At 40.4% G+C, this 26,564-nt stretch overlaps 1 protein-coding gene across 1 annotated transcript in view; it reads left to right on the forward strand.

The window, feature by feature from the left end:
* vps8 (VPS8 subunit of CORVET complex) overlaps positions 1 to 26,564 on the forward strand; it is an 893,492-nt gene that overhangs the window by 633,456 nt on the left and 233,472 nt on the right. The window contains exon 42 of the mRNA XM_051931263.1: positions 23,509 to 23,678. Within this exon, the coding sequence (XP_051787223.1) occupies positions 23,509 to 23,678 (170 nt within the window). The remainder of the gene's footprint in view (positions 1 to 23,508; positions 23,679 to 26,564) is intronic.

A 26,564-nucleotide genomic window follows, 5' to 3' on the forward strand; every position in this document is an offset into this window, starting at 1 on the left:
TTTGGAGTCCCTGGAGGGGGTGCTAGAGGGCATACCTTCTGGGGACTCCCTCGTACTGCTGGGAGACTTCAATGCTCACGTGGGCAATGACAGTGAGACCTGGAAGGGCGTGATTGGGAGGAATGGCCCCCCCGATCTGAACCCGAGTGGTGTTTTATTATTGGACTTCTGTGCTCATCACGGATTGTCCATAACAAACACCATGTTCAAGCATAGGGGTGTTTATATGTGCACTTGGCACCAGGACACCCTAGGCCTCCGTTCGATGATCGACTTTGTGGTCGTGTCGTTGGACCTGCGGCCACATGTCTTGGACACTCGGGTGAAGAGAGGGGCAGAGCTGTCCACTGATCACCACCTGGTGGTGAGTTGGCTCCGATGGTTGGGGAGGATGCCGGTCAAACGTGCCCAAACGTGTTGTGAGGGTCTGCTGGGAACATCTGGCAGAGCCCCCTGTCAGAAGTAGCTTCAACTCCCACCTCCGGCAGAACTTCGACCATGTCCCAAGGAAGGTGGGGGACATTGAGTCCGAATGGGCCATGTTCCGCACCTCTATTGTTGAGGCGGCTGACCGGAGCTGTGGCCGTAAGGTAGTCGGTGCCTGTCGTGGCGGCAATCCCCGAACCCGTTGGTGGACACCGGCGGTGAGGGATGCCATCAAGCTGATGAAGGAGTCCTACCGGTCCCTTTTGTCCTGTGGGACTCTGGAGGCAGCTGATAGGTACCGGCAGGCCAAACGGAATGCAGCTTCGGTGGTTGCTGAGACAAAAACTCCGGCGTGGGAGGAGTTTGGGGAAGCCATGGAAAACAACTTTCGGACGGCTTCGAGGAGATTCTGGTCCACCATCCGGTGTCTCAGGAGGGGGAAGCAGTGCAGTGTTAACACTGTGTATGGTGGGGATGGTGCGCTGCTGACCTCGACTCAGGACGTTGTGGGTCGGTGGGGGGAGTACTTCGAAGACCTCCTCAATCCCACTAACATGCCTTCCAATGAGGAAGCTGAGCCTGGGGACTCAGAGGTGGGCTCCCCCATCTCTGGGACTGAGGTCACCGAGGTGGTCAAAAAACTCCTTGGTGGCAGGGCCCCGGGGGTGGATGAGGTACGCCCGGAGTTCCTCAAGGCTCTGGATGTTGTAGGGCTGTCTTGGTTGACACGTCTGTGCAACATCGCATGGACATCAGGGACAGTGCCTCTGGATTGGCAGACCGGGTTGGTGGTCCCACTCTTTAAGAAGGGGGACCGGAGGGTGTGTTCCAACTACAGAGGAATCACAGTCCTCAGCCTCCCTGGAAAAGTCTATTCGGGGGTTCTGGAGAGGAGGGTCCGTTGGACAGTCGAACCTCGGATTCAGGAGGAACAGTGTGGTTTTCGTCCTCGTCGTGGAACAGTGGACCAGCTCTGTTAGCAGGGTCCTGGATGGTGCATGGGAGTTCGCTCAACCAGTCTACATGTGTTTTGTGGACTTGGAAAAGACGTTCGACCATGTCCCTCGGGGAATCCTGTGGGGGGTGCTCCGAGAGTATGGGGTACCGGACCCCCTAATAAGAGCTGTTCGGTCCCTGTACGATCGGTGTCAGATCTTGGTCCTCATTGCCGGCAGTAAGTCGAACCCGTTTCCAGTGAGAGTTGGACTCCGCCAGGGCAGCCCTTTGTCACTGATTCTGTTCATAACTTTTATGGACAGAATTTCTAGGCGCAGCCAGGGTGTTGAGGGGGTCCGGCTTGGTGGACTCAGGATTGGGTCACTGCTTTTTGCAGATGATGTTGTCCTGTTTGCTTCATCAGGCCGTGATCTTCAGCTCTCTCTGGATCAGTTCGCAGCTGAGTGTGAAGCGGCTGGGATGGGAATCAGCACCTCCAAATCCGAGACCATGGTCCTCAGCCGGAAAAGGGTGGAGTGCCCCTCTCAGGGTTGGGAGCGAGATCCTGCCCCAAGTGGAGGAGTTCAAGTATCTCGGGGTCTTGTTCACGAGTGAGGAATGAATGGAGCGTGAGATCGACAGGCGGATCGGTGCGGCGTCTGCAGTGATGCGGGCTCTGCATCGGTCTGTCGTGGTGGAAAAGGAGCTGAGCCGTAAGGCAAAGCTCTCAATTTACCAGTCAATCTATGTTCCTACCCTCACCTATGGTCATGAGCTATGGGTAGTGACCGAAAGAACAAGATCGCGAATACAAGCGGCTGAAATGAGTTTTCTCCGCAGGGTGTCTGGGCTCTCCCTTAAAGATAGGGTGAGAAGCTCAGTCATCCAGGAGGGGCTCAGAGTAGAGCCGCTGCTCCTCCGCATAGAGAGGAGTCAGATGAGGTGGCTCGGGCATCTGATCAGGATGCCTCCTGGACGCCTCCCAGGTGAGGTGTTCCGGGCACGTCCAACCGGGAGGAGGCCCCGGGGAAGACCCAGGACATGCTGGGGGGACTATGTCTCCTGGCTGGCATGGGAACGCCTCGGGATTCCCCCAGAAGAGCTAGAACAAGTGGCCAGGGAGAGAGAAGTCTGGGCATCTCTGCTCAAGCTGCTGCCCCCGCGACCCGACCTTGGATAAGCGGAAGAGGATGGATGGATGGATGGATGGATGGATGTTTAAGGACTCAGTCAAAATGGTTTTAAAAAAACCCTTAAGTTCACAAACCACCTTTTTAGTTAGAAAAGGGTAAATGCCTGTAAGCTTGTAAGACAGTTTGAAACTGCCAAGGCATTTAGTGATGCATACAGGTGGTACAATACAACCAATGTTTTGTTTCTCACCTAGCTTCATATTATACATTTGTATTGTTTTTAATGCCTATTTTGGCCTTTTTGCTTTAAAGCTACTGTAATCTTTTTCATTGCGTCACATTTTTTCAAATAATATATTTCTGTTTTGGTCACATTTCTAGAGAATGCATTATTCTGTGAAGTCTGTATAGCAATACACATTATATGTGAAAAAGTGTATGATTTCATGACTAGTAATAGGGATGGAAGGGTTATGGGCGGTAGAAATGTACTTTTCCCAGGTGGCATTATTTAACGCACCAGCCCTCTAAAATGTAAATCCCCACTTTACTGTCCTTTTTTCTGTGTTTCTTATTTTGAATGCTTTTTATACAGTATTTTTTATGAGTGCATCCTTTATGGTAATATCAATTTCTGTGTAAAGTGCTTAATACTAGTATTTATGATAACTTATTTTATATAAAACAATTATTGACTGGAGAGAATCTGGAGTTATTGACCAAATACTAAAAACTACATTCTGTCAGCATTCCAGCTATTTTGCCAGTACTTACACATTCTTAGGAACCAGACCTTTAATTAGTTGCATTGATTTCTCAAGTGTTATTCTCAAGGAACTACAAGCACCAGAGGACATCTGTCAACACAATTATTACCACTGCAAATCAATGATATACAAATAAGCCAGGTTGGTGATTTTTATAGAGGACACTCTTGTACTAAAGCTAAAAAAAAAAAAAAACAACAGAAAAAAAGCATGAGAAAAAAACTAGATAACTTATGAATAGAGCAAGTGAGCGGATGTTTTCTACACACTCCTTTTGTTATCCAGATTGATATTGCACTTCTATGTCTTCAGGACAACCACTACAGGAATAATAATCTGCTTGGATAGATTTATCTTTTGGCATGTTTCAGGTCATGCCCATATAACAATTTTCTGAACAGTTTTTTCAGCACAGAAGAACAGGGAGACAGAGCTTGTATTGGTACCAATTCATGTCAGTCAGTCCTCAAAGCCTTATTTACGCAGATACAGATTATCTTACAAAAGCCATTATCTGCCATTCTCTTCCATTATAGTTTAATGTAATGCACTGTTGTTCTTTTAGGATGTCAAAATTATATTCCTTGCTGAGCAGGGTTTCAGCAGCAGGAAAGTGTTGAAATGTAGTGATAAATATATTTTGTCACTGTGTTTTCAGATAAGCCTTTTTGATAATGCACCTCCCAGAAATAATATACTAAATAAATATAAAATGTGCATTACATTTGTTGCAGTTCCTTTTCAGCCAGACCCAAAAATGTATAGCATACCTATGATTCTTTAGCTAAAATCTTTACAGAATTGGCAAATCAGGTAGTATAGTGCTCTTTTTCGTCTGTCAGTGTTAATAAGAGCATTAGCCTGCTACCATACTTAATATCTATGTATGACCCTCTAAGAAACAAAGATGAATTGCCGTTTTCTATGCTACATACTTCGCTTAATTGGTGCCTGAATCTTGGAATAATCTAATTTCTGTCTATTCCCTGGGAAAAACAGCGGCACTAACCAAAAATTAGTGGTGTTCCATCATTATTCTAAATATCATTACAAATTGGCTGTATACTTACTTTTGTATGTGGCACTAGATCAGTTAATCATGACTCATATTCAGTTGAATACACTTACTTAAAATTCTCAGAAGTTATACAATATGCGCATATATTTTTCACCATTCATTCAACCCCACAACATAATACAACTGCCATCACCATACTTTACTGCAGGTATGGTGTTTTTTAGGTGTTAGGTGTGGGCAGTGTCTAATTTCCACCAAACATCTCTTTGACCTTTAGCCAGGAAGGTGTCTCCTCAGCAGAAAATCTTTTCCACATTGCAGCTAGGTCTCTCTGTTTTTAGCCCTCTCCAGGGGCCTCATGTATAACAGCATGTGCAGAATTCACACTATAACATGGCATACAGACAAAAGCGGAAATGTGCTTACGCACAAAAAAATCCAGATGCATTAATCTATGCGTACACCAACTTCCACGTTCTTCTGCTACATAAATCCCAGTGAGCATGAAAAGTAACGCATGTGCACGCGCCTGCTGTCCCGCCCCTACTCCTCCCAGAATTACGCCTCTTTGAATATGCAAATCAATATAAATAGCCCTTAAGCGCAGCCTTCTGTGAAAAGACAATAGCAAAAGCACGGGGGAAAATAGAAGAATTTCAGCGAATACCAAGTGGTGGCAAGGAAAAACGTACTATTTGTTGGTTTAAACAGTGATATAAACAACAAAAGGAAGTTGATCGAGTGACATAGCATGTCGGAGAAACTCGAAAGCTCAAATTCACAAAGTCGCACAGTGCCCAAAATAAAAAAGAAGTTGTCACATATCAAAGTTTCTTTCTCCAAATACCCAATCGCCACACAATCAGCAAAGTAATAGACGTTAAGCCATCTGTAAGCTTAGAATGCAGATTCTTCAAAACTTTTAAGGAACATTGAAATATCTTCATAGTAAATGTTTAATTATTCCATCCATCTATCCATCCAGTGTCGCACCAGCAAGAATACAGCGCGAGGCAGAAACAATCCGTGAACGGACCACCAGATCCTTGCTAGCGCTGCGCCACCGTGTCCTCACATGTTTAATTATTAATAATATAGATTATTTAAATTAAGTGAAATTTTTATCTGTATAACATAATAAACATATTTTACTGCATTTCATCTTAAAAATGATATCGTCACCATATGTAAATACGCGCTTTATAAATTGGCTCAGGTTGTGCAATATTATAACTGTATCGCAAGTTTACAGTGAGATAATTGTACTTATAAGTACAAACAGTTCTACAAGGAGCACTTGATGGACTGATTAAATGCGTTTATAGTTCTTGGGATGAAACTGTTTCTGAACTGCAAGGTCTGTACAAGGAAAGGCTTTGAAGCGTTTGCCATGTGAGAGCAGTTCAATAGACAGCATGGCCGAGGCAGCATGTGCTTGATGCTGTATACTGATAATTCTCTTTCCGATCAGCTGCTGTAGATCTGTGATTCCCCACTCAGATATAGTGATATAAATACTCAAAGTGGTGCAGTGAGAGTAATATATAAAAAGATGATCTGTTGTGGCAACCCTTAATGGGAGCAGCTGAAAGAAGAAGAAGGTGCAGTGAGAGTAACAACACTAAAGCAACTATGGTATTTAGAATAGTTTGACCATTCTTTGCACCATTATATTGTTACAGGTTAATTACAATCAGATGCCTTAAACTAATAAACAATATGCAGTTAGTTTCAGTGTATATGATAAAGCCACGTCAAGGATGTGGATCTAAAAAAGAAAGGGTAACCACACAGGAACAGTAGCACTGCTTTGAAGCTGGGTGCCGCCAGTTTGCAAAACCGAGCGGAGAACTTGTGTACACCAGGGTTGGAGCTACCGTGAAAATGTGCGTGGCTTTTAGCCAAGTTTTATACATCGCGATTTGAGCGTGGAAACGTTTGTACGCAATATTTTTGTGCGTATGCACCGTTTATACATGAGGCCCCAGGCATGCTACACTTGCCGCCCTACCACACGTGACAATGTGCAGCTCTTGATATAATTTACTGAAGCACCTTCATTGCAGTCTCGGCCATTGAAATCTGTTTATTTCTTTGGCTTCTTTCATAATTCTCTTTCTTGGTTGTGTAGAGAATTTGGCAAATTACCTGAGATATATCTGGGTGATTCTTCACAGCTTACACTTCCAAAAAATCGAACTAACAGTGTTGATTGGAACATCTGAACACTTGGATATTCATCTTGAACCTTTTCACATTTATAGATTTGTATTATTGTATCTCTAACTTCTTTACTATGTTCCTAAGTCATAGCTGCCCTTCAGATTAGCAACCTTTACAGTGGAACCTCGGTTTGCGAGCATAATTCGTTCCGGTAACGTGCTCGTAGTCCAAAGCACTTGTATATCAAAGTGAATTTCCCCATAAGAAATAATGGAAACTCAGATGATTTGTTCCACAACCCAAAACTATTCATATAAAAATGATTAATACAAAATATAAAGTAAAAATACATAAAACAAATTAACTTGCACTTTACCTTTGAAAAGAATCATGGCTGGTGTGAGTGAGTTTCTAAACTCTTGTGGGATTGCACCCAACGGGACGACACGTGGAAGAGCGTCCCAAAGCAATCGCAGTCTCCCAGCGCTGTAGCAGTTCTCCGTAAAAGCGAATCCGAAAAGATCGCGGACATGCTATAAGTGGCTGCCGTCAATGGGTGATACAAAGAACAAGGAACATTATAAATGTGCAGGGCCCTGCCTGACTGCTGTGTCTGTGTATAAATAACTGCGCTGTTGCCGTTTCAAGCTGAATAAAGCTTATGTTGCTAAAGTACTGAGACTCAGCTTCGTGTTTTAGGGTGCAAGACGGGGACTCGCACGTAACAGCACACACTCGCGCGAGCACACACACACACACACGCACGCACGATCGCGCGCCGTGTAGCGTGTGCTATAAGCGCCTGCCGTCAATGGGTGATACAAGGAACAAGGAACATTATAAATGTGCAGGGCCCTGCCTGACTGCTCTGTCTGTGTATAAATAACCGCACTGTTGCTGTTTCAAGCTGAATAAAGTTTGTGTTGCTAAAGTACTGAGACTCAGTTTTGTGTTTAAGGGTGCAAGACGGGGACTCGCACGTCACAGCACATACACACACGCACGCGAGCGCACACACACACACACACACGCGCACACAGTCACAATGCTAATGCTGTAGTAAACACTATACGCCTGTACGGATGTTGACTATATGAGTGAGGCACGCTGACTCAGATGGAGAATAGGAGACAATTGCCCACAATCCCGCAGTGAGAGAGAGAGAAGAACCATCAGCTCAGTTGTGATCACATGACGCTCAGCAGACAAACTACTCGTACTGCAAGACCTCGCTCGTTTATCAAGTCAAAATTTATTAAACATTTTTGCTCGTCTTGCAGAACACTCGTAAACCAAATTACTCGCAAACCGAGGTTCCACTGTATAATGAAACAAAGGTAGGTACCCCCTCTAAAAGTTTTTCTTTTTAATTATTTTTTACCACATATGTGAACCTATCAATATATCAAGATACGATCTTTAAAATAGAAATAGATTTTTTAGTAATTTATTCAATGAAAATTTAACAGATATGCTATTTCTGTCTGTGGAAAAAGTATGTATACTCTTAGATCTAATAGTTGGTATTGCCCACTGTGGCAGAAACAATCTCAAGAAGGTGTTGCCATTAACAGTTAGCAGTATCTGGCATCAGCATTGTTTTTCCCACTCCTCCATGCAGAATTTATTCAGTTGTGTGATGCTTAAGGGGGTGCCTTGTGTACACAGTCTGTTTCAAATCCCCCACAGCATCTCGATGAGAGTCAGATCCAGGCTTCAACTTGGCCATTCCAGAATCATTCCTTTTATTTATTTTCATCCAATCTTTTTTATATGTTCTGTTGTTTTTAGTTCCACTGTTGTATTGCAAGGTCTATTTTAGGTTAATTGTCAATTTTCTGACAGATGGTGTCAAATTATCCTCAGTCATCCTCTGGTACATTGAAGAATTCATACTGGATTCTATGATGATGTTCTGCTCAGACCCTTCTGCAGCAAAGCAGCTTCAAGTTATAACATTTCCACTGCTTCTTCTAGTCAAATTCTGTCTTTGGTTCTCACCGAAACTGTGTTTGGCTAAATAATGTATCTTTTCCCCGTCTTTGCCAAGATGTTCATGGACAATTTAGTTGTACCCTGATGCCCTGACCTACCATTTTGATGTAATTTGTGCAGACTCTTTCTAATGGTAAACAAGAGTTACCTGTAGGTCCTGTGATGAAATTGTGGGTTTCTTAGAGAGATGTCTCATCTTGTGGTTGCTGTCAGGCTGAACTGACTGATAATTTTTTGATATCTAAGACATAAATAGTCCAACAATCATTGTATAATTGACACTTCCCAGCACTTTGCTATTGATGGATGTAGAAAAAGGAAATGTCAAAATTCATGTAGTGAGTTGTTTTATAAAAAAGTTATGTCATTTTATATCACCAAAAATTACACTAATATCTCAGCTTCCTTTCTTAGTCTTTGCCTTATTGGTTAAGTCCCAAAATGCTTACATGGATATATTTTTTTTTTTTTCATGGTGTTAAGTCATGTTTTTTCTTCTTCTGAAAGTATGTTTATTTTTACAGTAGGTGATAAGCATCATACCACCTTCTAATTTTAATGAGAGGGGATTACCTCTAAAATTATTAGAAAAGGATTGTACTTTCAGAATGATGCCTTGTAGAACACAAACTGTTCTGAAGCAAGTTCAGTATTTCATGTGAACTGTAAGCACTGCTGTTGACCCTTGTGGGTGATCAAAGGTAGTATGAGTTTTGAGTGAAATGAGGTGTGGCTAGTTTGACCCCACACATTTTTCCAGCTCTTGTGTCCAGTTAATATTGCTTGCGGTCCATTACATTTTGTAAAACAAAATTGTTTTCAAGAGCATCCTAGAGAAATTGTGCTAGTAACAGAAAATAAATTCAGAACTAATAGGACCAGTATCAGTAGCTGATGCCAGATGATGAGATGGCTATAGAAGTTTTTTTTTACTTTCCCCTCACTACATGGCATTTGTGTCCTGCTTTTCTGTTTCCTCATTAATTATTCAATGTTGTTTATTGTGTACACTAAATATATACAGTACTGTGCAAAAGTTTTAGGCAGGTGTGAACAAATGCTGTAAACAAAGAATGCTTTCAAAAATGGAAGTGTTAATCATTTATTTTCATCTATAAACAAAATGCAGTGAATGAACAAAAGAGAAATCTAAATCAAATCAATATTTGGTATGACCACCCTTTGCCTTCAAAACAGTATCAATTCTTCTAGGTACACTTGCACACAGTTTTTGAAGGAACTCGGCTGGTAGGTTGTTCCAAACATCTTGGAGAACTAACCACAGATCTTCTGTGGATGTAGGCTTCCTCATATCCTTCTGTCTCTTCATGTAATCCCAGACACACTCGATGATGTTGAGATCAGGGCTGTGTGGGGGCCATACCATCACTTCCAGGACTTCTGGTTCTTCTTTACGCTGAAGATACAGCCAGAGTCATTAAGAACTATGTTTGCAGTCGTTGTCCTGCTGCAGAATAAATTTGGGGCCAATCATACGCCTCCCTGATGTTATTGCATGATGGATAAGTATCTGCCTGTATTTCTCAGCATTGAGAACACCATTAATCCTGACCAAATCTCCAACTCCATTTGCAGAAATGCGGCCTCAAACGTTCAAGGTACCTCCACCATGCTTCACTGTTGCTTGCAGACACTCATTATTGTACCGCTGTCCAGCCCTTCGACAAACAAACTGCCTTCTGCTACAGCCAAGTATTTCACATTTTGACTCATCAGTCCAGAGCACCTGCTGCCATTTTTCTACACCCCAGTTCCTATGTTTTCATGCATACTTGAGTCGCTTGGCCTTGTTTCCACGTCGGAGGTATGGCTTTTTGGCTGCAAGTCTTCCATGAAGACCACTTCTGGCCAGACTTCTCCGGACTGTAGATGGGTGTAACTGGGTCCCACTGGTTTCTGCCAGTTCTGAGCTGATGGCACTGCTGGACATCTTCTGATTTCAAAGGGTAATAAGCTTGAAGTTTCCTTGGCCGACCACTGCGTCTACGATCCTCAACGTTGCCCATTTTTTTGTGCTTCTTCAAAAGAGCTTGAAACCCCAGTCTGCTTTGAAATCTTTGTCTGGGAGAGACCTTGCTGATGCAGTATAACTACCTTGTGTCTTGTTGCTGTGCTCAATCTTGCCATGACATGAAACTGTCTTCCACAACCTCACCTTGGTAGCAGAGTTTGGCTGTTCCTCACCCAGTTTGAAGCATCCTACACAGCTGTTTCTGTTTCAGTTAATGACTGTGTTTCAACCTACGTGTGACATTGATGATCATTAGCACCTGTTTGGTATAATTGGTTGATCATACACCTGACTATAATCCTACAAAATCCCTGACTTTGTGCAAGTGTACAGTGGAACCTCGGTTCACGAACGTCTCGGTACTCGTACAACTTGGTTTACGACCAAAAAGTTCGCCAAACTTTTGCCTCGGTTCACGACCACACACTCGGTATACGAACAAGCCAGTTTCCCTTTTGGTTTGTACATGTTCAGTCTCTCCCTGTGCATTTCCTGTGCAGCAAGCGAGAAAGAGAGAGAGAGAGACGCAGACCCACGGGCAGCGTGAGAGAGAGAGCTGGACGCATTAAGGTAGGAAGGCAGTTAAGGAATGCACTGGGCTTGATTTTGTTTTCATTTCTGTTTCCAGCGATCGGTTCGTAGCGTGCATTGTTGCAATGTTACTTTTCTTGATGGTTTATTAAATTATGGATTTTTTCAAATGTTCATTTTTTTTTCCGTGCTTAAAACTCATTAAAAAAAAGTGTTTACAGCGAGTGGTTCGTAGCGTGATTTGTTGCAATGTTACTTTTCTTGGTGGTTTATTAAATTACAGATTTTTCAAATGTTCCTTTTTTTCCCCTGTGCTTAAAACTCATTAAACAAGTGTTTATACAGCGATCGGGTTGCAAGGCTATAGCGCGAACTACTGCAATGTTACTTTCTTGGTTGGTTGTGGTTGGTTTTTAAATAAAGTTCGGATTTGTTCAAATGTTCCTTTTTTTCCCCCTGTGCTTAAAACTCATTAAAAAAAAGTGTTTATACAGCGATCGGGTTGTAAGGCTATAGCGCGAACTGCTGCAATGTTACAGAGAGAGAGAGAGAGAGCGGGCTCGCATGCTGCTGAGAGAGAGAGAAGGCTCGCGTGCTGATGAGAGAGAGAGAGCACGCACGCACGCGCGTGTGTGTGCAGCTGAGAGCGAGCAGCTGAGGAGGGAGTCTGGGTGTTTGTGTCAGTGTTATTCAATGTTTTTACATTAGTTTACTATTACACTGTGCATTCTGTGGTGTAATTAACTATATTTGTGCTTAAAAATCTTTAAAAAAATATATTTACATACAGTTTGTACGGTCTGGAACGGATTAATTGTATTTACATGCAATCCTATGGGGGAAATTGCTTCGGTTCACAACCAAATCGGTTTACGACCAGAGGTTTGGAACGAATTATGGTCGTGAACCGAGGTTCCACTGTACCTATAAGAATTGATGCTGGTTTGAAGGCAAAAGGTAGTAACACCAAATATTGATTTGATTTAGATTTTTCTTTTGTTTGCTCACTTTGCATTTTGTAAATTGATAACAATAAACAATCATTATTTATATTTCTGAAAGCATTCTTTGTTTACAGCATTTTTTCACACGTGCCTAAAACTTTTGCACAGTACTGTAAATATTACTTTATGATTCCTTGTCAGGGTATGATTGATTTTTTAGAAGCATTTTCTCTTACTGTTTTCATTTAACAGATATATTTATACTTACTATATTCCTTCAGTTATAAGAGCTGTTTTTCAAGCTCCTATTTTTCAGAATACTTTGGACAAAAATTTTTTTCTGCATGTTACATATCTGGCTTTCATGAAGTGATTTATTTCATTTTTGTAATGTGAAGCTTACTTTTATCATCTAAACTGCCTTAAAGGTCAATAATAATTGAAGTGATCGATTGGCTAAGTGACGATGAGTGATGTTAATGTGCCCTGGGTGCTTGGGAATTGTTTGGTTGGTGTTATAGAGACAGAACAGGAAGGCAGCTTTATATTGTTTTCTATAGAGGCTACTTTTTTTCATTAAAGAAACCTTTACAGCATATTAGCTAACACTAAACTTATTAGCTTTCAGAGGTTTGAAAATGATTGATAGCTTAACTCTGTCATCCTCAGTTTTACGATTACTTAGATTTTGAAAGGGTTTTTCTTTATTTTCTGCAGCAGTAACTTGACAACATTAAAAGGTGGCCATCACATAAACTAAAGAAGAAATAAAAGAAGGTGTATCATGATCTTTCACATAAGCAGAAACACAGACCTCTCTGGCTACCATAATAAACACTCCTGTTTACATCGCTGCTACAAAGTTAGTAGCTACAACTTTGCTCATGATATATAGAGAATTAGGATGATTTATATCCTTCCCTTAAAAGCAATAAAATGGTAAAGGAGGGAAACTGAAAAGGGAATAAAGATATTTTAAGTTAATTAGAATAAAGTATACTTTTATACAACTAACTCTAATTACATCTTTAAAAACTGAATTACCACTACCACTATCTTAGTACCTTACTAGATTTCATAATTAAATGCACTGCTTGAAATTACTGAAATCATGTACAATCTAAAAGTAACTAATTTAAGATATTCATAGTACTTTGGTTTACCATATATTTAACTTCGTGCCAAGACAGTAACTTGTAGAGCTTGTCTTATCCAAAAATGTAATTTTTTTCATTGTTTTCTTGTGTTTGTGTGAGTGCACATTTTTAACTTGACATGTATATTCCATTTCCTTATTGTAGAATATTAGGTAACACCTATACCAAAAGTGTATAAATAACTTGATACATTATGTTTGCCTATGAATAATGTTTTGCTTCATCTCAGTGTGCACCTATTAATTAGAATCAATCAGTAAGTCAAGTACAGTAGAAATAGAAAGGAAATGTTGTAATTATTGATTCAGCAGTCATGTTTTCATGATTGTGGCAGTATGTTAGCTTTAGAATTTTTTTAAATGAAAATACTACTGAAGATTTGGAAGAATAGGCTAATTAAAAATTAACCACCTCCTACATGTTTGCCACACACTCTTGTTTGTTTGTTTGTTCATATCTTTTCATAGTAACCATAATTGTTATTCTCTATTTATTAGTATTACTTTAACAACTCAGTTTGTTGATGATCTTCACCTGTGTAGGAAATCGGTGGGTCATCTGTTCTCAGTTAATTTATGGGGATGAATACTTAGCTCTCTCACTGAGTTCCAGCATTGTGGTAAAGATTTTCCACAAATCAAACTAATATAAAGACGAAAGAGTATTCAAAAGAAGTTAGGAATATATAAATCGGCACAGATCTCTTGAAGGGTACAATACCAAAGGCACTGAACATAACTTGGAGCAGAATGCAGCCCATCATATGGAAGAGAGAAAAATTAGTAAAACTATAGCCACACTTTCTGGGTTAGGCCAATTCTCCAAACTTAGTCACTGAACAAGAATGGCACTTGTCAAAGAGGCTACTATGATGGCAGTTGCCAAATTGTGAAGGCCAGTGACTTTAATTGATGATTATGTTTCTGGGTCAAACAATCTTTTAAACATTGCACAAAAAGAGCCTTTATTGTACAATGGCAAACAAGAAAAAAATTTAATTAATAAAAGTCCCCAGCCTGGAAAGAATTTCCAAAACATCACTTCGTAAATACTGCATAAGTGTGGCAGAAGGTCTTGTGGTCTAATTAAGTCAAAGTAGAACTTTTTGGTTTGAACAATAAGTGATATTTGTGGTATAAATCTAACAATTCACACCAGTTATGTAACATTATCCCCACTTTAAAATGTGATGGTAGCAGCAGATTATTTGATACATAAACATAAATATTCCTCCACCTCCAGTCACATCTTCTTTGGCTTCCCTCTTGGCCTCATCCTATCTGCCTCCATCTTGGTGCATCTCTTCATCCAATCATACTTCTTCATGCCTTCTTCTCCACATGCCCAAACCACCTTAAGTCTGTTTCACCTCAACACAAGTACTATCACCTGCACATCAAGTCTTACTTTTAACTCGGCATTTGTCTTCCTGTCACTCTGTGACAATTCACATAATACTGTACAACTGATCATTCTTGTCTCCTTTCCTTACAGTTTTGCTTTATGTTTTGCTTTCATCAACCACATGTCACTCCCTAAACTACACTATTCTTCACAAAGCTTTCATAAACCTTACCTATTTATGAGAGAAACTTCTTTAGAAATCAGAATGTCAGGCAGGTCCTGTAGTTTCTTCCATGGGCCTCTCATTTGTCACTGCTCTTCCTGCACTTCTGTGTGCACTCAACTTGTCACCTAAGTAGAAGAAAATCACCATTTTTTCACAACAGCTCCATTGTCAATATCTAAATTACTAAATCAGCTGTACTGTACCCTACTCTCGCACACTTTCCACAGATTCACAAAAGGCCACACTCCCTGCCTGTATATTGACCTTCACACCACTATATCTTTTATGCACCTACTTCCAACTGACCATACATAGGATTGAGTTTCTCTTAACATCTTTACCATACACACCTCATGACCATGCACATATATATTCCATGCCTTCTGTCCCTTTGCATCCAACCATCTGCCTTTTGCTTTCTCAGTTTACATTCCAGCCGTTTCACTTCACAATTAGCTTTCAGCTTCAGCATCTTTTTCTTTAATTCCACTTCAGTTTACGCTGTCATCACCTCAGACACATTTCATCCAAACTTTCACAATGCCCATGTAACCCCTCATGGCACCTTGTCAAATGCCTTCTCCAGGTCAAGAAATGCATAATGCACAGTTGTGGTCAACATTATTGGCCTCCTTATGTTTTAGTTATGTTGTATACATATATTTTGAGAAATAATTGGAATTAGACCAACTTTATATCATCATATTTTAATAGTATGTTGAAATATATACAACAAAAAAGATACATTTGAACAACTTTGATGTAGTAATTTGCCAAAAACATGAAATATCAGCTAAACATGATTTTTGTCACTCTTATAATGAATTTAAATCAGGAAATAACTGTAATCTTATTGCAGTAAAATTAGACTTTCCTGTGATCAATTGTAAGTGCTCACTCTACCGGGGCATGGGAGGGGACGCTGGCGCACACATGCCGTAGCCGCTTCTCCCTGCTAACAACACTTTTCGCAGAACTTGCTTTAATTCTACACTTTGTTACGCTTGTTATATTTCCTTTATTGTATGTATAGTTGGTGGATGCAGCTGACTCGAATTGTATGGATTTGGTTAATATTTACAAATTTTATGGACTCTACTTTGACTGGGAATAACTGAACCTGTGGATCACGGGACGAGACCTACGAACATTTCTTTGTACCTGGCGATCTAGGACCTTGGGATAATTTGTCTCCTTGATTATATTTGCTATTCTGGTCTGCTCCCGATTCTTTTTACAGTATTGTTCGACTAAGAACTGATCTGATGTTCATACCCACCTGGCCGCTGGCTCCGGTGTGATCACGCCTGTAATACCCAACGTTACTGTTTATGGCTGTATGCTGGAACTTCCAAATCTTGCTACCTCCTCCTGCTATGCTTTCTGCTACTTTGCTATCGCCGCTCATCTACACTACCACACCCGCCTGTCCTACCGGCTCCGCTGTGCTGCTTCTCCACTCCTATCAGATAACTATTACTCACTATCATGCTAAAATACTCTCATGACAGACTCCTTCTTATTAAACAGTTTGTCCAGATCAAATGGTCTGACAGGAACATCCTAAAAGACGCTGGGATTTTGTGGCGCCCGAAATATGTACATCACGGGTCAGGTCGCCGCCACCGCCGAGCTGCGAATGAAAAGACCACTGGCGGCATTTGGTCAGGAATACGCCGTCCTTCTTATGGCCCTGGAAATAGAAGTGTCAGTGTGCCAAATTTACATTATGTGAAAATAAGCTCAGATCACGGCTCTGTGCAAAAAGAAGCCCCATTAACTAATATTGCATTGTTTAATTCGAGATCTCTTAATGGCAAAGCATTGGTGCTGTCAGAATTCATCACTGACACCACACTTGATATACTGTGTCTAACGGAGACTTGGCAAAAACCAAACGAATTTATGTCTCTCATGGAGGCGACTCCACCTGGATTCACTTTCCACACAGAGCCCCGCAACTCAAGACAAGGAGGTGGACTTGCAGTAATTGTCAGTGTAGACTTAAACATCAAACGAATCCCAATTGATTGTCCATTGTCTTTTGAGTGCCTGGCTCTTAAACTAATAACGGAATCAGGTCCCGTCTCACTCATTGTTCTTTATCGTCCTCTAAAATACAAGGCATCCTTCTTATCTGATCTGATTGAAGTTTTGACCGACCTAAGCTCTCACTCTCAGAGAATTATCCTTCTTGGTGATTTCAACATCCATATTGACACCCCCACATCTAAACTGAGAAATGAATTCCTATCCTTATTGGACTGTTTTGACTTGACACAACATGTTGATTTTCCCACCCACTCTGGTGGTCATATATTGGATCTGATCTGTACTTATGGGTTATCTGTTGCCAACATTTACAGCACTGATTTGGGACTCTGACCATAAAGCAGTACTTTTCACTGTCTCATTATCTCTCCCTTCTCTTATCTGTAAATGACAAATTTCTTACAGAAACCTTAAAAATATTTGTCCCTCTATCCTTTCTGGATCCATTTCTGATCTTTTACTGTCTGCACCTATTCCTTCAACACTAGATAGTCTTGTTGACCACTATAACACAGCGCTTCATTCAGCATTAGATAAAACAGCACCTTTAAAACATAAGGAGGTTTCCTTTAAGTGTTTAGCTCCTTGGTATAATTCAGAATTGCGATCTATGAAAGCAGCTGGCTGACGCCTTGAGAGAATGTCACGTAAGACTGGCCTCACTGTTCATATCCAGGCTTTCTCTGACCACCAGAGAGCTTACAGAGAAGCACTAACTGCTGCCAAGATCACCCATTATGGCAGAATAATAGAAAGTAGCCACAATAACCCAAGGGTTTTGTTTTCTGTAGTTAATAAACTAATCGAACCTGCATCTGGCGCAACTACCTCTTCTACTGAAGTCTGTGAGGAATTCCTCCACTTTTTCCATAACAAAATGAAAGATCTAAATAATTCAACTAAACCCTACCTTTTACCATAGCAGATCAGTTTAAATACCTAGGGGTAAATATCACATGTAAACATAAAGCTCTTTATCAACAAAATTTTGCCATCTGTATGGAAAAAATTAAGCAAGACTTAAATAGATGGTCAACTCTTCATCTCACTCTAGCCGGAAGAATTAACATTGTTAAGATGAATATCCTTCCTAAACTTCTTTTTTTATTTCAAAACATTCCAATATATATCAATAAATCATTTTTTAAGCAATTAGATTCAACAATAACCTCATTCATTTGGAACTCAAAACACCCACGTATCCGAAGAGCAACCCTACAAAGACCTCAGGCAGAAGGTGGCATGGCTCTACCTAATTTTCAGTTTTATTACTGGGCAGCAAACATACAAGCCATAAAAACCTAGACACAAATAAATGAACATATACAGGCCTGGTCCGCAATAGAAATAAAATCCTGTAGTACTTCTTTATACTCCCTGCTCTGCTCTCCAATAAATGCAAGTTATCGCAAATATACTAATAACCCAGTTGTGCTTTACTCACTTAGAATATGGAACCAAATTAGAAAGCATTTTAAGATGGAAAATCTTTTATCGGTGGCACCTCTGCAAGAAAACCACCTCTTTCAACCCTCGCAAACATATCCAGTATTTAATACCTGGAAAAGTTTTGGAATTAAAATGCTCAGAGATTTTTATATAGACAACATATTTGCATTTTTTGAACAATTACGTTCAAAATTCAACCTCCCAGCTACACATTGCTTTCACTATCTTCAAATTAGAAATTTTGTTAAACAGAAATTGCCCGATTTTCCCCACCTCGCACCCTCCACAATGCTGGAAAAAATACTGCTCATTGCCGAGGAATTAAACACCATTTCCACATTATATAAAATCCTATTAGAGTCCCTACCTTTCAAAGATCCAAGAGGACATTGGGAAGAAGATCTCTTAATCAATATATCAGAAAAGGAGTGGAAGGTAGCAAAGCAGAGAATTCACTCGAGCTCCATATGTGCAAAGAATAGAATTATTCAACTAAAAATTATATATCAAGCTCATCTGTCTCGCTTAAAACTGTCCAAAATGTTTCCAGGGCAAGATCCAACCTGCGAACGGTGCAACCAAGCTCCTGCCTCACTGGGTCACATGTTCTGGGCCTGCACCAAACTAACATCATTTTGGACCAAAATTTTTAAGTGCCTTTCAGACAGCCTTGGGGTCACAATCCCTCCTAACCCACTAATAGCTGTGTTCGGTGTTCTTCCAGATGGACTTGAAGTGGAAAAGGACAAGCAAATGGTGATTGCATTCACTACACTTTTGGCACACAGACTTATTCTGTTAAATTGGAAGAATCCTAACTCTCCTCTGATAAGTCAGTGGGAATCCGATGTTTTATATTATTTGAAATTGGAAAAAATCAAATTCTCAGTTAGAGGATCTGTACAAAATTTTTTCAAAACCTGGCAGGATCTGATCAATATTATTTTAGAATAAGAGAAATAACTATTACCGGATTTAATTCCCTTCTCCATCTCTTATTTACATATATATTTATTTCTCCCTTTCCTTTGCTTATTGTTGTCTTATTAAAAAGCCCTAAGCAATTCTCCTTTAGCTAAGCTCTCCTTCTCAGGGGTGGGGTTTGATTTGTCTTTAATTTGTTTGGTTATAAATTGATCTATTTGTATGGAATGATTACAATAAAATTAATAAAATAAAGATTAATAATAAGTAATTCAACTAATATAAATACGTCATCTGCTTATATCTCTTCCTGTTTTTCCACACCATCCAGCTCCTTCTCTAAGTTCTGACCAGTCACATCTGCGTTTGTTAATAACTTGCTTTGTAAGATGAGACCGACTACTTGTGTGCTGGACCCCATCCCAAGCACACTACTTAAATCCTGCTTTCATGCCATAATCCCGACTGTTACAACAATAATAAACTCATCCCTTGACACAGGCTCTGTGCCGATCACTTTTAAAATCGCTTCTGTAACCCCAATGTTAAAAAAAGTCTGGCCTTGATGCTGACAATCTTAACAACTTTCGGCCTATTTCCCACTTACCTTTTCTGTGAAAAGCTCTTGAGCGTGTTGTAGCTTCCCAACTCACCAATTACTTAACCTCTAATAACTTGACGAAACCCTTTCAGTCTGGTTTCAGGGCACAACACAGCTGTGCAACTGCTCTGCTACGGGTAACCAATTATTTGCTTATGGCAACAGACTCTGTACAAACCAGCATTTTAATTCTATTAGACCTCAGTGCAACATTTGACACTGTCAGACATGACATTCTACTGTCCAGAATGGAGAACATGCTAGGTATCTCTGGCACTGCCCTCCAGTGGTTCAAGTCCTATCTGACTGATAGGCAAGAGTTTGTTAGTCTTGGCAACAGCAGATCCAGCTCAGCGCCAGTCACACAAGGAGTTCCTCAGGGCTCTGTCCTCAGCCCTCTTCTCTTCTTTATTTATATGCTTCCCCTTGGCCATATTATCCGTAGCTATGGACTGGGTTATCATTTTTATGCAGACGATACTCAACTTTATTTCAATGTTAAAAGTGGAACTTCATCAGAGCTTTCTCAGCTCACAACTTGCCTCAGTGAAATTAAAACCTGGATGGAGCAGAACTCTTTAAAATTAAATTGCAACAAAACTGACCTCCTGCAAATTGGGACTAAAGTGCAACTTAATAAAATGAGCTCCTTCCCAGTCCATCTTGGCGGTGATATCATCAGACCTGCCTCTACTGCAAAGTATCTTGGTGTCATTTTTGATTCCTCCCTTTCTTATTCCGCCCACATAAATCACATTAAGAAACTTTCTTACTTTCACCTCCATAACATATCTCCTGTTCGCTCCTTCCTCTCCTTTTCTAATGCTGAGAAACTTGTCCATGCTTTTATCACATCCCGCATCGATTATTGTAACTCGCTGCTGGCAGGTGCCCCTTCTAATCTTATATCTCAGCACCAGCTTATTCAAAACTTGGCTGCAAGAGTCCTTACACAGACCAGCAGCAGCAAGCACATCACACCCATCCTGCTCCGCCTTCACTGGGTCCCTGTGTCTTACAGAATCAAATATAAAATCCTACTAATCACCTACAAAGCCTTAAACAACCTTGCGCCAAACTACATCAGTGACCTTCTCCATCACTATGTGCCTGTCCACCCACTAGGGTCCTCTGATTCTGGCAATCTTGTTGTGCCCCACACTAATCTACACTCCATGAGTGACAGGGCCTTCAGCTGTATAACACCCAGACTCTGGAATGACCTACCGATATTAATCAGGTCAGCTAACTCCATGAATTTTTTTAAAAAAACAACTCAAAACTCATCTGTTCAGGAAGGCTTTTAGCTCCACTTGAGTTTACTACCCTTCTCTCAGTTTACTTTTATGTCAAGATGCTCATGTAACCTGTTTGTGTGTGCTAGACCACCAGTTATGTTGTCTGTTAGGCTTTTTTTCTCTGAATTTACTGTCTTAATCTTCTTTATTTATTTATCTGGTTTGTACAATGTTATATACTGTATACCCTGCCGTTCTACCTTAAACTCTGTGAAGTGCCTTGAGCATGGGAAAGACGCTATATAAATAAAATGTATTATTATTCAATTACCCAGTAAGTGATGCCTTTAATGTTTATAAAAGCTGCATTTACTCCTTGTTCCTTTGTGACAATTTTGAAACCAAGAGAGTAGCCTGAGCCTGTCAGAAAAGCTATTATCACCAAGCATCAGAATGCAGAAGTGTACAAAGCCATCTCCAAAGACCTTGGGATTCCTGTGTCTGTAGCTTGCAATGTAATTTAGAAGATTTCTGCTCATGATGGAACTGCCTCAGGACATGATGGGAAGCATAAAATTAATCTGAGAAGTCTTTGAAGGTTAATGTGAACTTTTGAGAAAAAAACCTCATGCAAAATTCAAAGAGCTCATGGCTGATCAGGAGCAATCTGGTGGGGTGGTTTCGGCACACACCATAAGCCACATGATAAACAAAGAAGGACTTTATAGGCTAAGACCAAGGATGACTCCACTGCTCGAAGACAGACATAGAAAGGCTTGCCTGATCTTTACCTAATCCGACTTCGAGAAACCACAGTCTTTATGGGAAAATGTTTCATGAACAGATGAAACCATAATTGAGCTATTTGGCAATTTAGACCAGTGATACATTGTGACGGTGTGGGTCAGCTCCTTGCTCCCTCTTTGCTTTTGGGAGCCTCTTGAACCCGACACAGTCGATGATATAACCAGATGAGCAATGCTGCTGAGGACCAAACATACATGAAGCAAGGGGATGGTACAAAAGTGAATCAGTGCTTTTATTAAAAATCAAGTCTAAAACAAGTGTTCAAAAAGTGCAGTGCTCCCATATCCATAATAAAAAAAATAATCCATAAAAAGGTGTATCTGTGGAGGTTAAAATCCTAATAAATAAATCCATTAAAAACAAGGTTAAAATCAGCAGGCAGGAAACTGCCTTTACTAAAAAGCCCAGTGCCTTCTTTCTCACTGATGGCTCCCCTGCTTATCCTATACTGGCCTTGTGTCAGAAGAGTCACCCAACAGACACATGTAGCTAACCTTGCGCAGGTCCGGGTCCCTTCCGTCCCATGACTACGGCCTGGCTCCCTCTCCCGACCTAGGCTTGGTACCCCAACAGCAACAGCACAAACGTTGGAGCTCTCCTCCCAAGCCTCCTTGACTCCCGCTGTCTTCCACGGCAAGTCACTCCTCTTAGTCCCAGAGTTGGTTAGCCAGAGTGATCACTTCTTCAGCCTCTCACGCCACTCAAGGGGCTCTCCTTCCCAGCTGCCTGCCTTCTCTCCCTCGAGCCTGCTCCCTTCTGCTCACTTGCACCGGCTCCTTCCACCTCCTGCCCTCTCTCATTCTTTCTCCATTTAACCGCCATCTTTTATTCATTCTTGATTCCTTTTAAAATGGAGACCTGGCACAGCTGGGCAATCAGCAGCTCCCGGCGTCAATTAGGGTCACAAATGATCCTACACCTGTGCACTAAGTGCAGGGCCGTCTGCTCCTGTATCGCACGCGGGAACCATTCGCAACACTACCACACCACGCCCCCCACACCAACAAACAAGGACTCGAATACAGAGATTATTTATTAAATAAGGCAAACAACCGTGGACCTCACTTTATGACATACAATTATAAGGGACGAAATTAAGTATTACCAAGAGAAGATAGAACAGTGAGAAGCAAATTTGCTACAACACTGGTAGCAAAAGAGAATGAGCTTTCAGAATCTTCAGGTATAAATGACTAGTAGGAAGTGATCCACACTGACTAGATGAAATCAACAGAAACCTTTTTCATATGACTGTATAACACATTCATTTGCCCTTTTTACTTCCACATTCTAACATTTTTTTCAGACACAAGTGCACCAACCACATTATTTATGTCAGTTCTTCCCTCCCAGAAAGTCACAATTATTATGTGGTCTCCTTCACACCTCTCACTATACATCACCTTTATCTCCTCTACCACCAGACCAGCCATCTCACAGTGGATTAAGTATAAGACACCATGGCCTGAACCCCACCTATGCTTTATAACTTTCATCTTTGTATATCATCATCAGGAGGGGGATTGGAGCAGAAATTTTAAAGCCAGAATCCTTTGCTATGTTCAGCTTCTTTTAGTGACCTTTTACAGCACACAAGATGATTGTGGCCATATTCTAATCCAAGGTCACATGGTAATTGAATAATAAAGAAATCACATGTAAAGTTATCTAATTATGGTTGAACTATTTGTCATGAAGCTACATTTATTTAATTGATTATTGAAATATGATTAGTTTCTAAGTTAAAATTTTCTTTCTTTTACAGACTCTTCTAGAAACCACTAACAATCTCTTAAATCATGATCTTCATTGGTCTTTATCCAACCTTCGGGCTGCTGTGTGCAAAGGATTAAGCCCTCGCCTAGATCATTGCAGCATTTGTCTCCAACAATACAAGAAACGACAGGAGCTAGATGATGAGATCATAGTTTTCAGGTTAGTGATAGCAGTTTATAATACTAATTAATATTAATTTATAATAGGTTCAGGGACAGTTTTATTCACTCATCATATGACTGCTTAACAGCTACAAACAGTGTTCTCTGCATGAGTATTTCTTGTATAGCACATGATGTTGCATTCATCTTCTGTGTTGTATCCATTGACTGTTGTTGGAATGGCACTATTGTCACTAGTTTTTTGTAGACTGCAAATAAGAATTTCATTGTACTAAGAACACATGACCCCTTGAAGTTAAACTTTATTTTTAATATTTCAACTGTGACAAAAATGACAGCAGTATAGATAAGTTGGAAAATGGCTCTCTTTTGTAATATTAAAAACATTGTCTTGCACAACACAATTTGAGAATAGTTGGGGATAATTTATTTATTTTATTTGGAATGTTAGAGTCATAGCATTCTCAGAAAAGATGTGCTGAAAGTGTCTGATATCCTGATAAATGAAGATGCAGGTCTGCTTCACTTTAATTACCCACAGAAACAAACTACTTTTCTTTTGGGATTGCCAATTGTCTGTAATAACTGTCCTTCATCACAGTACAGAAACTGCACTCATTAAACAATGAGGACTGATTTAGATCATTTATGTTAGGTAGAATGCCCAGTGGGGGCTGGGTGGTCCCGTGGCCTCGGAACCCCTGCAGATTTTATTTTTCTCCATCACTCTGGAGTTTTTTTTGTTTCGTTTTTTCTGTCCTCCTGGCCATTGGACCTTACTTTATTCATTGTTACTTAGTATTACCTAGTCTTACTTTTATATATTTTTTTTATAAACTTTTCATTCTTCATCTTGAGCTGCATTATTTGTATGAAAACATGCTATATAAATACATGTTGCTGCTGTTCATTTAATTCAGTATTTGCCAGATTTTTGTATAACATTTCTATATGCAGAATACATTGTTTATAATATACTGAGTAGAGTAATTATGGCAAGTAAGTGTGAAATGATTTGATATTTTATAGAAAGAAATGTTTTGTTATGACTTGTTCAACATTTACATATGCATAGATTACATTTTTTGTAACTGTTGGCTGCTTTTGTGTGTGATACACATGTTTAGTTTAACACCTCATAATAAAGTAGGTATAATTCTGTGCTGGAAGACACACCTGCACCTTGCACCTGTGCAGAGGCAAATCTAGAAAATGTTTGGGTTTTGTATTCCCACCATTTTCTAGGTAGTGTGGTCAGCATTGCAACTTTACATGAAGATCCACAACAACTCCTAAGTCCTGCTCATAAGTTATACTTTCCCTCATAATCCTCATTGTGTATTCAGATCTAAAATTTTTCTTTTTATATGCTGTACTTTAAAGTTAATTGTCTTCAGTTTCATTTGCTACAAATTTGTATACAGTAATCCCTCCTCCATCGCGGGGGTTGCGTTCCAGAGCCACCCGCGAAATAAGAAAATCTGCGAAGTAGAAACCATATGTTTATATGGTTATTTTTATATTGTCATGCTTGGGTCACAGATTTGCGCAGAAACACAGGAGGTTGTAGAGAGACAGGAACATTATTCAAACACTGCAAACAAACATTTGTCTCTTTTTCAAAAGCTTAAACTGTGCTCCATGACAAGACAGAGATTACGGTTCCGTCTCACAATTAAAAGAATGCAAACATATCTTCCTCTTCAAAGGAGTGCGCGTCAGGAGCACAGACTGTCAGAAAGAGAGAGGAAAGCAAACAAATCAATAGGGCTGTTTGGCCCGCCGGTACAAAGCTGTTGAAGGCGGCAGCTCACACCCCCTCCGTCAGGAGCAGAGAGAGAGAGAGACAGAGAAAAACAAACAAAAATCAATACGTGCCCTTCGAGCTTTTAAGTATGCGAAGCACCGTGCAGCATGTCGCTTCACGAAGCAGCTGCACAGAAGGTAGCAACGTGAAGATAATCTTTCAGCATTTTTAGACGAGCGTCCCTATCGTCTAGGTGTGCGAACAGCCCCCCTGCTCAATCCCCCTACGTCAGGATCAGAGAAAGTCAGCGCAAGAGAGAGAGAGAGAAAAGTAAGTTGGGTAGCTTCTCAGCCATCTGCCAATAGCATCCCTTGTATGAAATCAACTGGGCAAACCAACTGAGGAAGCATGTACCAGAAATTAAAAGACCCATTGTCCGCAGAAATCCGCGAACCAGCAAAAAATCCGCGATATATATTTAAATATGCTTACATATAAAATCCGCGATAGAGTGAAGCAGCGAAAGGCGAAGCGCGATATAGCGAGGGATCACTGTAGGTTTACTGGTAATGATTTAGCTCTCTGCCCTCCCACCTAGTTTGATATCAAGTGCAAACCTAAGCAACTTGTTATTTATACTTTACTAAGATCATGTATATATATTTAAAACAGCAGTGGCAACAGCGATGATTCCAGAGGAACACCACGTTTAACATCATATATTTCAGAAGTAGTACCACAATAATCCTTTGCTCCTTGTATTTAACCCAATTTTCTACTCATCTGCACACTGTGCCTTGAAATCTTTTATAATGAACACAAGCCAAATTAATACCTTCTGAAAATCCAGACAAAAATAATACCATGTTCACCTCTCTGATCATGTACAGTACTTTTCTTCATTCCTCATGTTGTTCTAACATAGATTACATTGGTAGTTAGGAAACACTTTTTTTACTTAAAACGCTGCTCTCATTACTCTTATTCAATTCACAATGTACTTTCTCTTTAAGTGCCTCCCTGTGATCTGTCCTGCAAAGCACAGGTGATGTTACATGATTATCATACCTACAGATGTGATATCTGACTGTGTTTTGATTATGGTGTCACATGCTCCTTGATTTTTTATTGTTGATCAGTTAGCTTAATGGTCTTTTCCATACAGCCATTTCTCTG

This window comes from Erpetoichthys calabaricus, chromosome 8 (assembly GCF_900747795.2).
Source record: "Erpetoichthys calabaricus chromosome 8, fErpCal1.3, whole genome shotgun sequence".
Taxonomy (NCBI): Eukaryota; Metazoa; Chordata; class Cladistia; order Polypteriformes; family Polypteridae; genus Erpetoichthys; species Erpetoichthys calabaricus.